At 61.7% G+C, this 14,213-nt stretch overlaps 1 protein-coding gene across 1 annotated transcript in view; it reads right to left on the reverse strand.

Annotated features, from left to right (window-relative positions):
* Window positions 1-14,213, reverse strand: part of MAD1L1 (mitotic arrest deficient 1 like 1) — a 148,432-nt gene that overhangs the window by 43,843 nt on the left and 90,376 nt on the right. Inside the window, exons 15-16 of the mRNA XM_004705883.2 lie at window positions 11,305-11,395; window positions 1,580-1,787 (exon numbers count right to left, since the gene is read on the reverse strand). Coding sequence (XP_004705940.1) covers window positions 1,580-1,787; window positions 11,305-11,395 — 299 coding nt within the window. The remainder of the gene's footprint in view (window positions 1-1,579; window positions 1,788-11,304; window positions 11,396-14,213) is intronic.

Here is a 14,213-nt window from a genome sequence, read left to right on the forward strand (position 1 = left end):
GGCGGCCATTACTACTGGGCTGGACCCAATTCAAGGTTCCCCTGCCTCCATCTGCCCAGCACTGTGAGGAAGTCCACTCACTGTCCAGCAAGTGCAGCCCTGGGGCCAGTCTGCACAGTGCAGGCTAATCTCTCTGCTGGGGCCCCAAGCAGCTCCGCCATCCAGCACCAAGAAGGGTTGCCAGAGACGAGGCCATGAGAGCCATTGGGATGGGGAAAGAGCAGAGCAAGTGCTGGGCTGGGGTTCCCGCTGCGCCAGGGCTGCTCCTACAGATGGATGGACCTGGGGACGGCAGAGCTCTGTGCCCCTGAGTTCCGGGGAGGCAGGAGGGTGAGCGCGGGGGGATGTCAGTGTCCCAGGACATTATGGGTGTCCCTGAGAGCACCCACTGGACCCTGAGCGCTGTCACGTAGGAGAGGCTGGGACTGTGGTGTGGTAACTGTGTTGGGTACACAGAGGGGCACACATATGCACAGGTATACACACTCATGCACGCATGAACTCCTGCAGAGGTGCACCTGCATGTGACTGTATACACCCACATACAATATGCACCTGTTTGCACACATACACACCGTGTGCACACACACAAGCACCTGGCCTTTCTGCTCTCGAACCTCAGTGAGATCAGGAAAGCAGTGGGAGACGCACGCGTGTCGGGGACACCAAGGAGCGGATTCCTATGTCCTGCAGCCCGTGGAAGCCCTGACCCCCAGGGGACGAGAACACCAGCAGTCACAGCTGCTGGGGAGCGGAGGGGGGCCTTGCACCAGCACATTCACAAACGGTCAAGGGCCCAACTGACCACATTCAGAATATGGGCAGCAGGCAGCGAGTGGGGGCCACACCTCTGTTAGCATCACGCTGGACTTACTAAGTCTATCCACGTAGCCTCACTGGGGGACGGGAGGGGGGCTCCATGCCAGTAGGGGACTAAAGCTGGGGGCTAAAAGGTGGATCTGGCAGGGACCCGCAACGATGCTGCAGCCAACATCCCGTGTGCCAGGCACCCTCACCCCCCATTCTCCTCGAGGCTGGAGGTGCAGTGTGCACAAGAGCAGGGCCAGGGCAGGACTGCGGAACCCCCACAGGGCCAGCACAGACAAGCGCCGCCCTTCTCCGACCCAGGCAGCCCCAGGGCGATGTCCCAGCCTCCTCCTCCTCCGTGGTGACTGCCGTGGAAGGACTGAGGAGGGTCCGAGGAGGACGAGCAGAACGGAGCGGCCGGCAGCCAGGCGCATGGCAGCCGGGCACACTGCCCCAGCTGGGACGAAGGGCTGGCCAGCAGACAGGCCTGGGGAGGGGGAGCACAGGCCTGTGCGTCCCCCCACCTGAGGGTCCTCAGGCGTGGGCCCTCTGTCCCCACAGCAGGAGGTCCCAGGACAGTGCTCGTGACTGTGGCCACTGACGGCCGCTCCCAGGGCTGCCCCGGGGCAGCGTTGTGGGGGACACAAGCCCCCGGAGTCGACACTATGCACCTGCTTGCACAAGGGCAGGGCTGAGAAGTGGGGGGCCAATGCAGATGGGGTGGCCGAGTCTCTAGAAGCCGGTGGGGGGGGGGGGTGCCCGGGGCACCTACCTGCCACCTCCTTGGTGGACTGCAGGCTGGCAGCAGCCTCGAGGTCCGCAGGGACAGCACCGCCCTGCTCCAGGGCACGCACCAGCTCACGCAGCCGCTCACACTCGTCCTGCAGCCTCGCCTGATCCCCACGGAGCTGCTGCCGGGCCACACTGGCCGGGTTCATGCGCAGGTGAAGCACCTTGGTCCGGCTCTGGTCATAGTCGCCCTGCAGGGACAGCACCGTCACTCAAGGTGGTCAGCACACACTGGCACTGTGCACTTGGGTCCCCTGGGCCCACAGCGTGCTAAACTTCGGGTCTGTTGTCAGTGGGGGCAGGGCCATCCCAAGGGTTCAGGGGCCTCATCAACGGACCTCTACAAGACCCACGGCCCAACTGTAGCAACTGGACATCCCCTCACAGAAGGGGCACAAGGAAGGGACGAGCCAGCCAGGGTGCAGCACAGCACCGATGAAACCAACATTCCTCTAGTTCTTTAAGGCTTCCTCCCCACTATCATGACCCCAGTTCTACCTTACAAATCCAGTTAGACCGGAGCACGTACACTGGCACAGATAAGGGCTCTCGACACACGGAATCAGGGCAGATAAACCCTCAGGAGCAGAAATGGGAGTAGCAACACCATGAGGGGAAGGGGAAGGTGGGGAAGAAGGGATAAAGGGGGCAACGGATCACAATGATTGACGTACAACACATCCCCTCCCAGGGCTACGAGCAACTGAACCATGGGTGAAGGGAGACAGCAGACAGTGTAAGACATGCATAGTAATTTATAAATTATCAAGGGTTCATGAGGGTGGGTGAGGGGGTGAGGGAAAAAAGAGGAGCTGATACCAAGGGCTTAAGTAAAAAGAATAGACAATGATGACGGCAGCATGTGTGCAAATGTGACTGATACCATAAGAACTGTAAGAGCCCCAATAAAATGATTTTAAAATGACCTGTACAAACCCATGGCTCTCGAGCCCAGTCCCACTGCCAGTGGCCCCAGAGAGGCATCAGTTGCTCTGAGAGCAGCCTCCAGTGAACCCACAAACAGAGCCTGTCCACCATGGACTCCTCTGCTTCGACCACCATGGGGGCCCTTTCCTTGCTCACTCGCTCTCTCTCTCTACACACACACACACACACACACACACACACACACCGCACAAGTGCATGCATGACCCCGTGACCCCAAAGCACTCAAGTCGGGTCCCAGCCCACACAGGACACTGCTCAGAGCCGGTGGGGAAAGCACAAGGGCTCACACACACATGCACACTCTCACACTCACGCACGCAGAGACGAGCCGTGGCTCACAGGGAGGTACTGCTGGTTCACAGCCCAGCCCTCCCATTGGTGCACTCTTCTGCGGGCCAGGCCCTGCTCCCCACTACTGACACTTTGCCCAGGCCCCTGACTTTACCCCGAAGCCCCCCACCCCTGCCCCTGCCAACAGAGCCATCTGACAACAGGTCGGGGGGTCCTTCCCTCTTAAGGGTCCTCCAAATGGAGAAGTGAAAGGGCTTAAAAGCGGGGTGCTGGCTTGGGGGCTGACCCCCGGGAACCTGATCCTTCAGTCTGGAGGTAGCAGGTCCCGGGGTTGGCCAATCACAGGACAGAGTGACCGTCTGGGGGCTTTCTTGCTCTGGGGGTGGGGGTGGAGCCTCAGGCCCAGAGGAGCCTCAGCTGTCACCTGGCGAGGGAATGCAGCCAAACAAGGGTGGAGACGCCCCTGCAGGTCTGTCTCCCTGTAGTGACCGCTCAGACCCCAACACCCGCCCGCCAGGCCCAGGTCAGACAGGGTGCTGTGGAAGGAGAGCTGGCAGTGCCCACCCAGCTCGGGAGGTGGGGGGCACATCAAGGGGCAGGAGGTGGGTGTGCAGCACACAGAGGGATCAGTAGGGGCAAGCAAGAGATGCGGGGCTCCAGGAAACTCACTGACAAGCTGGCTGAGGCCACGGGCAGGCCACGGACCGGTGAGGACAAGAGCTGGCCGAGGCCATGGGGCAGGTGGGACATGGCAGTGCACTGTCTCATCCACGGCCCATCGCTCCCCCCAGCCTCCAGGGGCCAGCACAGAGCCAGCTCCACACTGGGTCCTGCTAGAGCACAAGGGGGCGTCCGCTCAGGACGGGCTGCGAGGCCCGCGGGGCCGGGCAGCTTTTGGGCAGGGTGCAGCCCCTGCCTGAACAGGACCTCTTTCTCTGGACCTCGATGTCACACTTAAGAAGAGAGGGCGGTGATACACGGAGGCCCCCTTTCTTTCCCACCCCCGCCCCAGACAGAGAGGAGTCCCGGGAGGGCTGTGCTGCAGAGGCAACCCCCAACCCATCCCTGAGGCCCCTGAAGGCCCTGTCCTTCTGCCCCAGGGCCCAGCCACCCCAAGGTGCGGGCAGCAGGAGGGGTGGGGCTGGCGGCACCGGCACCCTGTGCCTGAGGTGCATACTAAGAGACCCCGAGGGCCCGAGGCAGCAACGCAAGGAGAATTAAAAATCACAGTTAAATAACCGCCAATCCTCATGCATATTTATAGATCACCCGGCCTCGAAAGGAAATCAGCAGCTCTCCTGGCTGAGGCAGCCGGTGCAGGGAGGGACTGGGGCTGAGGGGTGCGGGCAGGGCTGGCTGGCAGAGCCCCAAGTTCTGGCTGCTCCAGGAAGGGCGGGAGAAGTGGGGACCGGCCCGCCTGGTCCTGCTGTCGGCCCAGCACCACAGAGCGGCCTCAGGTTTGCGTCAGGGATGGCCACAGAGACCAGTGAGGGCAAGGGGACCCTGAGCATGACTGTCCCAGGAACCCTCCCTGCTGCCCACCACTTGGGGAGCCCCTTGGCCAGGGAGCTGCACAGCCCATCCTTCTCCGGACCAGCCCCAGCCCTCGCCCTTCTCTGGGGTCCCCGCCCTCCCTCCAGGACAGCCTGCTGCTTCCCCCATTTGGCAGTGAAGCCAAGCAGGACCTCTGAGTGTTGGTTAAGTGAATGGCCCCCAGGAGGACAGGGGCCACTACCTGGGCTGCATGGTCACCAGCATCTCCATTGCCTCCAGGAGCATCCTCTGTGGGGCAGGCAGTGCCAAGTGCCACGTGCCAGGGAGTGTCCTCTGCAGGAGGCACAGAGCCCAAGCCAAGAACTCACGGCCACCCTGCAGAGCAGAGAGGGCAACCCCCGCGGCTTTCCGAGGCCACCAGTCTTTATGGAAGCTGTCCTGACGCTCTCCGGAGGAGCAGATGGCGGTTTCAAACGCCGACCTTGCAGTGAGTAGCACAACCCAGAGCAGGGAGCCCAGGAACTGTGTAACCCTCCCCCACTCCCTGGCACATGTGTGGATGAGACAGACCCGAGCACCCACACCCTGGGCACACAGCCCATGAGCCTCAGACCTGAGACCCAAGGGGCTCAGCCTGCGGCAGTGACGGGGATGCTATGGTGACCCCCTTCCCCCAGGCACATGGCCCTTCAGCCTGGGCCTCTGGGACGGGCACCCAGGAGGCGACGCCGGGGGAGGAGAGGGGCTTAATATTCTTGGCTTGTCACTTGCCTCATAAAAAAATCAAGTGAAATCAGTGCCCGTGGAGGTTCCAGCGCCCAAGAGCACATCACTCCACGGCTTTTTTAAGCCCCAACGTTAATAAACATGAGCAGCCTGGACGCCCCTCCCCCTCCTGCTCCCCCCAGCGCCTCCCTCCCTTCCAGGGAGGGTCTCCTCTTCCTGGGGCACATCTGAGGCCCCCGAGTGGAGGGGGCGGGAGGGAGGGTGGCCTCTCTCTGCTGAGATCTCTCCCTGCTTCTGCAACCCCGGTCACCCCCTGGGATGACCACCCTTCCCACTCCCTGCCCCACAGCCCTGGTCCTCACACCTCCCTCCCTGCTTCCTGCCTCAGTCCCTGTGCTGCGCTCCCCACCTGCTCCCCAGCTCTGGGTCCGTCTCTGCAGGGCCTCAGCACACACAGCAGGCTGCAGACAGAAGTGAGTTCAGCCTTGGCAGCAAACCACCCCCCACTGGGGGTGGGCTGAAGAAAAGATCCCGTTTACATTAGAAACCAACCACTGGGTAGCTGGGGCTCTGGAAGGGTCCTGAGGGGCGAGACACTCCCCAACACGCCTCGTCTCCCCACACTGGGCACAAAAGTCCCTGCCCTCCCCGGGGGCCACCGGCAGGGGTGGACAATGGAGGGACTGCAGGCAGCAGGGGCGTCTCACACCTGCAGCTCTGGGTGCTCCAGGGTCGGGGGGTGGCTGTCTTTAAAAGCAGGTCGGACACCCCTCGTACGATGGTGCCTTTGAGTCATGGTGCTGGTGGGGCATTCTGAGGACCGTGGACGCCAGAACAAACGTATGTGTCTGGGGGAAGGACAGGCAGATTTAGATGCAGGACAGAGAGACTTCAGGAGGGAGACGTCCGTGCTGGGTCACATGGGGGCAGTGGAGGAGAGGAAGACCCTTGATGAGACGGTGGACACAGTGGCTGCAGCCTGGGCTCAGACCTCAACGATCGTGGGGCCACGTGGCGCAGGCCGGGTGGGTCTCGTTCTTTAGTGCACAGGTGGGGTAGCCCTAAAGTGCTCGGCTGCCCCGAGGGTCAAACCAGGGGAGAAGGATCTGGCCCCCAGCCCTGGAAATGGGGACTGACTACATGGCACCCTGAGCAGCACCCTCATGGAAATAAGGGGGAAATCCAGACACAAAACCAGAGGGAATGGGGGGTGGGGGGGAGAATCCCTGCGTCACCTTGATCTGAGAACAGCCAACACATGAACTAGAAAAAGTGAGACAACTCAGTCATGTGAAAGTCAAGAACAAAAAACTGCTTTGTACACACACACACACACACACACAAACACACACACACACACACACACACACACCCAAGCTAGCAGACAAGACAAACTGGGAACCTGAACTTGTGACGGCTACAAAACGAGCTCAGGTCCTTCTACATCAAGAGCTCCGTGGAATTAATAAGCAGTGGACAAGGGACTGCCCGCTGAGCGCCGGGCAGTGGCCAGGGTGAGCATGCACGTTGGAAAAGAGACCCCTGGGGGGTGAAAACCAGAGATGGCGCTGTCCTCCCAGGCTGGAGAACGCCCTACTGTGCACCATGGCTGCCGTGTATCATGGGTGCTGTGCATTGTGGGTGCCGTGCACCATGGGTGCTGTGAACCGTGAGTGCTGTGCATTGTGAGTGCTGTGCACCATGGGTGCCATGTACTGTGGGTGCTGTGTATTGTGGGTGCTATACCATGAGTGCTGTGCATTGTGGGTGTTGTGCACCATGGGTGCCGTGTACCATGAGTGCTGTGCATTGTGGGTGCTGTGTACTGTGGGTGCTATACCATGAGTGCTGTGCATTGTGGGTGCTGTGCATTGTGGGTGCTGTATACCGCAGGTGATGTGCACTGTGGGTGCCATGCAGGGTGCAGAGAGGAGGAGAGCCTCCCCTCCCCTCTGGAAATGGATCTTCCCAGACCCGAGTGCTGTGTGGACACAGGGCCAGCCTTGAGGTCAAAGGGGCAGTGGGGACAGAGCTGTCTTTGGTGTCAAAAGGGCAAGAAGGCAGAAGGCGTGGCAGCTGCTGCCTGAGACCCACACTGGTATGCCAGTGAGCCATCTGCTCCTGCCTCACACCCAGCCCCTCACCCCTCGCCAGGATCTGACCTCGGAGCTCCCTGTCCAGATGAGGAGATGGGCTCCAGGACCTCTCAATGGCCCACAGATAGACACTGGGCTCTGGCACATCCGGCAGGGCTCAGAAGCCCGAGGTAAATGTGCCAGGCAGATCACCCCGAGTCTGGGGGCATGCTGGAACGGGCTGAGTCGGGGTGAAAAGTAGAGTGGCCGGACAGCTCCCAGTCCCTGTCCAAGCATCCTCGGTGGGCATTGGGCACTGGGTGTTACGTCAGGGCCCAGGACCCAAGCTCCATGACACCACGGGAGGAGACATGGCTTCGGGGAACGACGCCTCCACAGACCACCCCCCCAGGGCTCGGCCCCCTGGCCCTGGACAGGTTCTCAGGAAAGCCCCGTCGCAGCAGAGGTGGGAGACACACGCTGTGGTGGGGGAGGGACCACAATTCGAGCTGTCTGGGCCGCTGCTCAGTGAGGTGCTTGCCGGTACCACGTCCGTGCCTGGGCACATCTTTGTACTGCCTGCTATGTGTTACCCTACTGGGTGCACCAGCCTGCTGACGAGCTCTAGGCCTCGCACGGTCACTTGTGCTCAGTGCCCACAGGTGAGCTTGGAGGGACCGGGGTGATGGGGCAAGCTGTGCCCATGCTGACTACCCTCCAGGCCAGCTCTTGCAGCGCCCGAGGGCACTGTAGGGACACAGTGAGGTGCTCTCATGTACGGGAGCCCCAGGGACGGGCCCAGGACGGCTGGTCAGCAGTGAGAGGTCGAGAGCAGAACCAGAGAGGCAGGGTCGCTGGGCACCCAGGGACAGTGTGCATCAGGCCTGGCCAGCGGGGTCCCTGGTTCCTCTGAATGCTTTGACCATGTCCTGGGGGTGGTACTCAAGGCAGGGGTGGGCAGTGTGCGGAAATTGGGAGGGGGCAGGTAGGGGCTCCTGCCTGCCACCCCCACCAAGCATCTAAGATTAGCTGGCCACCCGCCTGGTGACGCAGGGCTGGTGCAGGGACAGTCTCCACGGGCACTGTGCCTTCCGCTCAGAGGGAACCCGGCAATTTTCTACCCACTCCTTTTCCAAAACAGACATGCTGGCAGGAAATGTATGTGGGCTGTTCCCTCTGGCCCGCCCCGGGGCTCCACGACAGCGCCACACTTCGGCCTGACTCCGCCCTGCAGACGGTGGATGGGATACGATGTCCGGCTGAAGCTGCTCATCGACCAGGCCCCCAGCAGTGTGGTGTGGGGGGTAGTTCACCACGAGCCGGGGCGGGGTGTGTGTGTGTGTGTGTGTGTGTGTGTGGATTCACAGATGGACTCAAGAGCGAACAGACGCACCTCGGGCAGCCTTCTTGGGCACCTGGATGGCCCCGTACTGGTGAGATGCCTGTTCCCTGTCCCCACAGTGAAGCCCTGGGCATGAGGGCGGGGATGGGGACTCAGACATATAGCCGTCGTCCCCCGACTCTTCTCCTCCCTTGTCACGTCCCATGTGGCCTTTCAGAAACACGATCACAGGACACCATTGCATACCTTGGGTGAGGTCAGCAGTGCCAGCATCTGCACACGGGGCCACGGGCTGGGCCCTGGCAACAGACAGTGTCCCCTCACTCGCAGGTAGGTACAGCCAGTGCCCTCACAGCCTCAGGGCTTGGCTACTTTGCACCCTGTGGCCATCTGCTGGGACACCACGCTGGGACTGGACATGAGAGATGAGCTAAGAGGGGCTGGAGGGACGAAGGGCCATGGTGGGCGGGTGTGGGGTCTCCGTAGCCCACCAGGCCATGGCCCAGAGGTACCTGGGAGAGGCTGGGGGAGGTGATAAAACCAAAGAAAAGAAACCAGCCCAGTCACTGTGTTGATGCCACTCAGGCTGGCCCGGGCAGAACAGAGGGGTCCAAGGGGCATCCGGGCCGCTCGACCCCAATGTGCACTGCAGGGGCTCTCAGACGAGCTGCCAGGTGTGGCCAACCTAAGTGTCCACCCACAGACGGTGGACAAACAACACGGCCTACCTAACCCAGTATCCACCCACACATGGAGGACAAACGGGACGTGGTCCAGCCACACAGTGGAGTCCCACGCAGCCATCCTAAGGAATAGAACCCTGCTGGACCCTAGGCGCTGGGCGGGCCTTGGAGACATGATGCCGGGAGACACACCAGCCACCACAGGGGACACGGAGACTCCCGCCAGCCTCTCTGAGTGTAGAGGGTGGGTCAAAGGCCCCCAGGGAGAGCAGTGTGGCTCTGCGGGTGGTGGGAGCAGCGTTTGGACATGGACAGCAGGGCTCGGGATACAGGTTTCCCCGTGCGAACGTTAAAAATGGAAATCTCTCAACGAAACAATTCGCTCGGTCCCCGCGTGAGCGGGCCGTGCACTGGTTGCACTGATGCATGGGCAGGCCCACTGGTCACCCCTCAGCAGGCCTGTGCCTAGGGGACCGGTGTCCCTGGGCCCACCCAGCACCGAGCCACGTCGCCTCGCCAGCCAGCTGTGAACTAATTACACCAAGTTCTAGCCGAGCTCCCTCTCCAAGCATATGTTCCCAATTAAGTCAAACTGCAGCTGATTTTAATCAATCTTCCTTGAAGCGGCCCAACTTGAAGCTTCTCCTTCTCCAGGGCGGGGGCGGGGAGCAACGGGAGGGGTGGGGGCAGAGGGGGAAGGAGGGGAGGGCAGGGCAGTGCTATACCGGTGCTCGGAGAAGATCCGCCCCTCCCACGGCTCCCACTCTTGGAGTGTCAGATCCCAGCAGGAGACCCGAAGTCAGCCCCCAAAGGCACAGCATGGTCACTCCAACTTTGTTAGAGATGAACTGAGGCTCAGGGAGAAACGTCGGGGCCCCTGAGACCAGGATCCCAGGTGGGGACATGGTGTGCTGGCCCCTCCCGACCAGTCACCCCCCCACGGCAGATCTCACAGGCCCCACAGGCCCTCCCACGAAGGACATGGCCTCTGTGGGCGACTGGAGTGGTCTTGACCTACAAACCACAGCCCCCTGCCCACAGAGCGTATGCTGCAGTCTGCCAGTCCCTAACCAGTCCCCGCCCCAAAGTGTGAACACCATAAGGGGAGAGCCCCACCTCCAGGTACTAGGTAGTGCAGTGCTGATGGAAGGGGCAATCCAGTACCCCTCCCCTGGGAGCAGAGGTCATTGCCCACCCCACAGGAGCCCCCATCTGACACCCAGAAGAGCATGCCCCTCAGGGACGGGCCGCAGAGCCCACAGGCCCTTACCACTTGGTCCATGGCCTCCACGCCCACAAAGCGGAGGCCCTGGCGGACAGGACATGCTGCCAGCAGGTGTGGGGGGCTGTGGCCTGTTCTCTGAGCGGCGTCAGCACCCCCATGGGACAGGGCCTGCCTCTCACCCCTCCCTCAGGCCAGCAGCCCAATTACAGCATGAGCTGACAGGCGCCCCCGCACCCACCACTTTATCAAAGATGCCACTTCTCTGGGCTCCAGGAATAGGTAATAAAAAAGGGATTCGAATTGCCACTAATAGGTGTCAAGATAAAATCAATGTCCTGTCTCAGGCCTGGGGGCTTCCTGCTCAGGATCAATTCACATTGGGGAGCGGAGGAAGCCACGGGGTGCTGCTGACGGCACCACTGGGGACCGGCCTGGACAGGCGGCAGAGCCAGGGGGCTCCACCCTCATATGCCAGCCAGCAGCAGGGAGTGGCCATCCATGGGCCAGGGATGCCCAGGGATAGTGGGGCACCTCAGGGTGTACTTCCCTGGAGGAAAAGCACAGGCGAGGTGTTGCCCCCACCTATGAAGCCCCAGGCCACACGTGCTGCATCAGGTAAGGGGGTCCCAACATTGTACCCCAGACCACACATTCGGTACAGGTGAGGTGAGTCCCTCCACTATACCCCAGACCACACACACTGTACAAGTAAGGGGGTCCCCCCATTATACCCCAGACTACACACATTGTACAGGTAAGGGGATCTCCACATTGTATCCCAGACTACACACATTGTACAGTTAAGGGGGCTCCTACATTGTATCCCAGACCACACACATTGTGCAGGTAAGGGGGGTCCCTACATTGTACCCAGGCCACATGTGCTGCACAGGTTAGGGGAGGTGAGGGTCCCCCCACACCCACCTGCAGGATCAGCTTCTCCAGCTGCACCTCCAGCTTGGTCTTGTCTTCCTCCAGCCGCCTCCGCTCTGCCTCCAGCTCCTCCACTTTCAATCTGCATGGGAGGAGGGCCGTGGGTTGGCTGTGTCCCCTCAAACACTTGCCGCACCCCCAATCCCGAGTGTGGGGTCTTCAGCCCACTTGACAGTGGGTGGTCTTTGCTGTTAGGGAGACAGCATGGGCGGGGGCGTCTCATGTCTGTCAAGTGAGTGAGCAAGCACTAGGCAGACAGGTGCCACGTGAGGATGGCCACAGGAGCACTCCCTGGAGTCCCAGGGCCCAAGTGGCAGCACCCACAGACTCTGGGATTCCGTGTCCCCAAGAATGTCCTCTCTGGGCAGCTGCCCCCAAAGACCAGCTAGGCGGCACATGGAACCTGTGTCCGATAGCCCCAAACCCTCTACCTGGGGGCTCCAAATGTCCGCGAAAGATGCCCATCTTCCTCCCATCTTAGCAGACCCTCGTGGGACAGCCAGCGAGCGCTGGTGGTGCAGAGGTCATGAGCTGGGCTGCTGACTGCAGGGTCTGCAGTTTGAAACACCAGCCAGCTCCACCACAGACCAGCAGGGCTTTCCGCTCCCATGAAGACTCACAGGCTCAGAAATCCCCGGGGCAGTGCCACCTGTCCTGTGGGTCGGCAGTGCCACCCTGAGTGGTTTGAGGAGGACACTGGCGCCCCTCTGCAGGGAATGGATGAGCAGAAGGAGGCAAAAGCCACGGCAGGTCTGGGAGGACCTGGCTTGTCTACACCTGGCCCTGCCAGGGCTCAGGCCTGTGCCCAAAGAGCCGCCAGTCTCGAAGGCAGAAAGCTCACGACCCCTGGGGAGGACAAGATGTGCATGTGTGTGTGCGCGTGTGTGCAGGGTGCAGGTGTGCGTGTGTGTTGGGGGGGGGTGCGGGTGGACCTGTGTGCATGTGTGCAGGGAACATGTGTGCTCTGTGTAGGGTGCAAACCCCCCTGTGGCACCGGGGCAGGAACAGTGGCAGGAGGGGCATGTCCTTGCTGATGGTGGTTGGGGCTGCAGGCACGTGGTGGCCTGGAGAGCAAAAGGATTTTTCCCCACTTGGTCCTTCTTGTACCAAGCACCCTCACGTGACCTGGGCCAAAGGCCAGCCCTGCTGGCCCTGAGAGACCCCTGGTCTAGGAAGCCCCTGTGGCTGTATGGGACAGGAAGTGAGTGGCAGCCACCACCCACCTGTCAGGGGAGGCTCCTTGGTGCTAGACGGGTCTCAGAGGAGCTTCCAGACCAAGAAAGACCAGGAAGAAAGGCTTGGTGACCTCACTCCAACAAAGCCCTCAGTGAAACCCTTGGGCTACACAGCCAGACCCTGTGTCTGTTGGAAACAGGGTCCCCGACAACAGAGCCCTGGTGGTGCCTCAGTGAAGTGCTCTGCTGAGAGGTCAGAGGTTACCCCCCCACACACCTGACCCCAACCTCCACACGGAGGGCCTTGTGCTTGCCCTTCACGCCCCTCACGCACAGGGTCTGGGGCTGCCCAAGTGGCCAGGGCCCACCATGTAGGCCGTCCTGTGGGCTCAGGGGCGGAGGGGCAAGACGGGCCACAGCAGATGCCAGCAGGCACTGGTTCGCATGGCTTCAGGCTGGCCCTCCTCTCAAATAGACAAGCCCGCTCAGCCGGCTAGGCATGGGATGGGGTGTGGCGGAATGGGGACACGACACCCATGGGGACCAGGTGGGGTGTGATGAGAGGACATGGGAGCAGAGCTGAGCTGGGCTCTCTGGGCATCAGGGTCTGGGGGGCCCTCAGCCCGTGGGACTCCCAGGCGGTGGGCGGACACAGGTCCCCAATGAGACCGGCCCGGCCACCCCACCAGGGTGCTCAGGAAGGCGAGCCCCGGATCAGTTCCAGCTGAAGGTGTCCTCCAGCGGCGGCAGCTGACATTCCGACCCGGTGTCTCCTGACCCCTCGTTAAGAAGCTGATGCTTTATGCTTACAGGGAACCTGATGGGGTGCGGACACGGGCTGCTGCTGAGGCTGGGTGCCAGGAGGCAGACCCACAGCACCCCATGCACAGCTCCACACAACCACCACATACCGCCCAGTCAGGCCCCATTGCTACAGACAGTGTCCATCCACCTCCATGAGGGCCTTCTTCGCCTTCGCTGCCCCTCTGCTTCCATCCACCTGGCTGCCAGTCCCCGAGAAGGGGGGCTGTGTGATGAGTGCCACCACCCCCCGAACCCCAAGTCAGAACTGACCCCATGTGAACCTTCATGTGCATCCACACAAAAGGACTTCAGAGGTGTGGAGACCCCTGAAATCCCTGTCCCTGTCTCCCCATCCCTCCTGTCTGTCCCCCCCAGCCCGGGGCCCTGTGGCAACAGGCCCACACACGAGCTCCGGGGTCTCCTCCAGGAGGTTGGGACAATGTTAGGGGAAGGCGCTGTGGGCCTGCTCCCAGAACCAAGTCTCAGTGGCAGAGCTGCCCAGCCATGGCCGAGCAGGGCAGGGCCCTGTCTCGCTTGCCTCCCCCTCCTCCCCCCCGCCCTGCCCGAGAGGGCAGCAGTGGGGGGCTGGGGTCACAGCGACCCGTTGACCAGCCTGGCACCGTCAGCAGCCGTGGGCCCAGCTCCTGCTACTTAGACACAAAGGCTCCCTCCGCAGCTGGCGCTGGAGCAGGGTGACAGCGAAGGAAGCTCTGATGTCAACGACACCAGCCGGGGCCTTTAAATATTTCTTAAGAAACAAATCCAAACAAAACAGAAACAAACAAACCCAGGCAGGATGTTGGCGCCAGCCGAGGCTCCACCCCAGCAACAGCGACGCGAGGCTGTGGACACCAGGCCTGGGGTGCTCGCCCACCGAGCAGAGGGCAGAGGGGGTGGCCTGGTGATCACAGGCAGTGGGGG

The sequence above is a fragment of the Echinops telfairi genome, unplaced genomic scaffold, assembly GCF_000313985.2.
Source record: "Echinops telfairi isolate 266 unplaced genomic scaffold, ASM31398v2 ScPeMD7_5;HRSCAF=22, whole genome shotgun sequence".
Taxonomy (NCBI): Eukaryota; Metazoa; Chordata; class Mammalia; order Afrosoricida; family Tenrecidae; genus Echinops; species Echinops telfairi.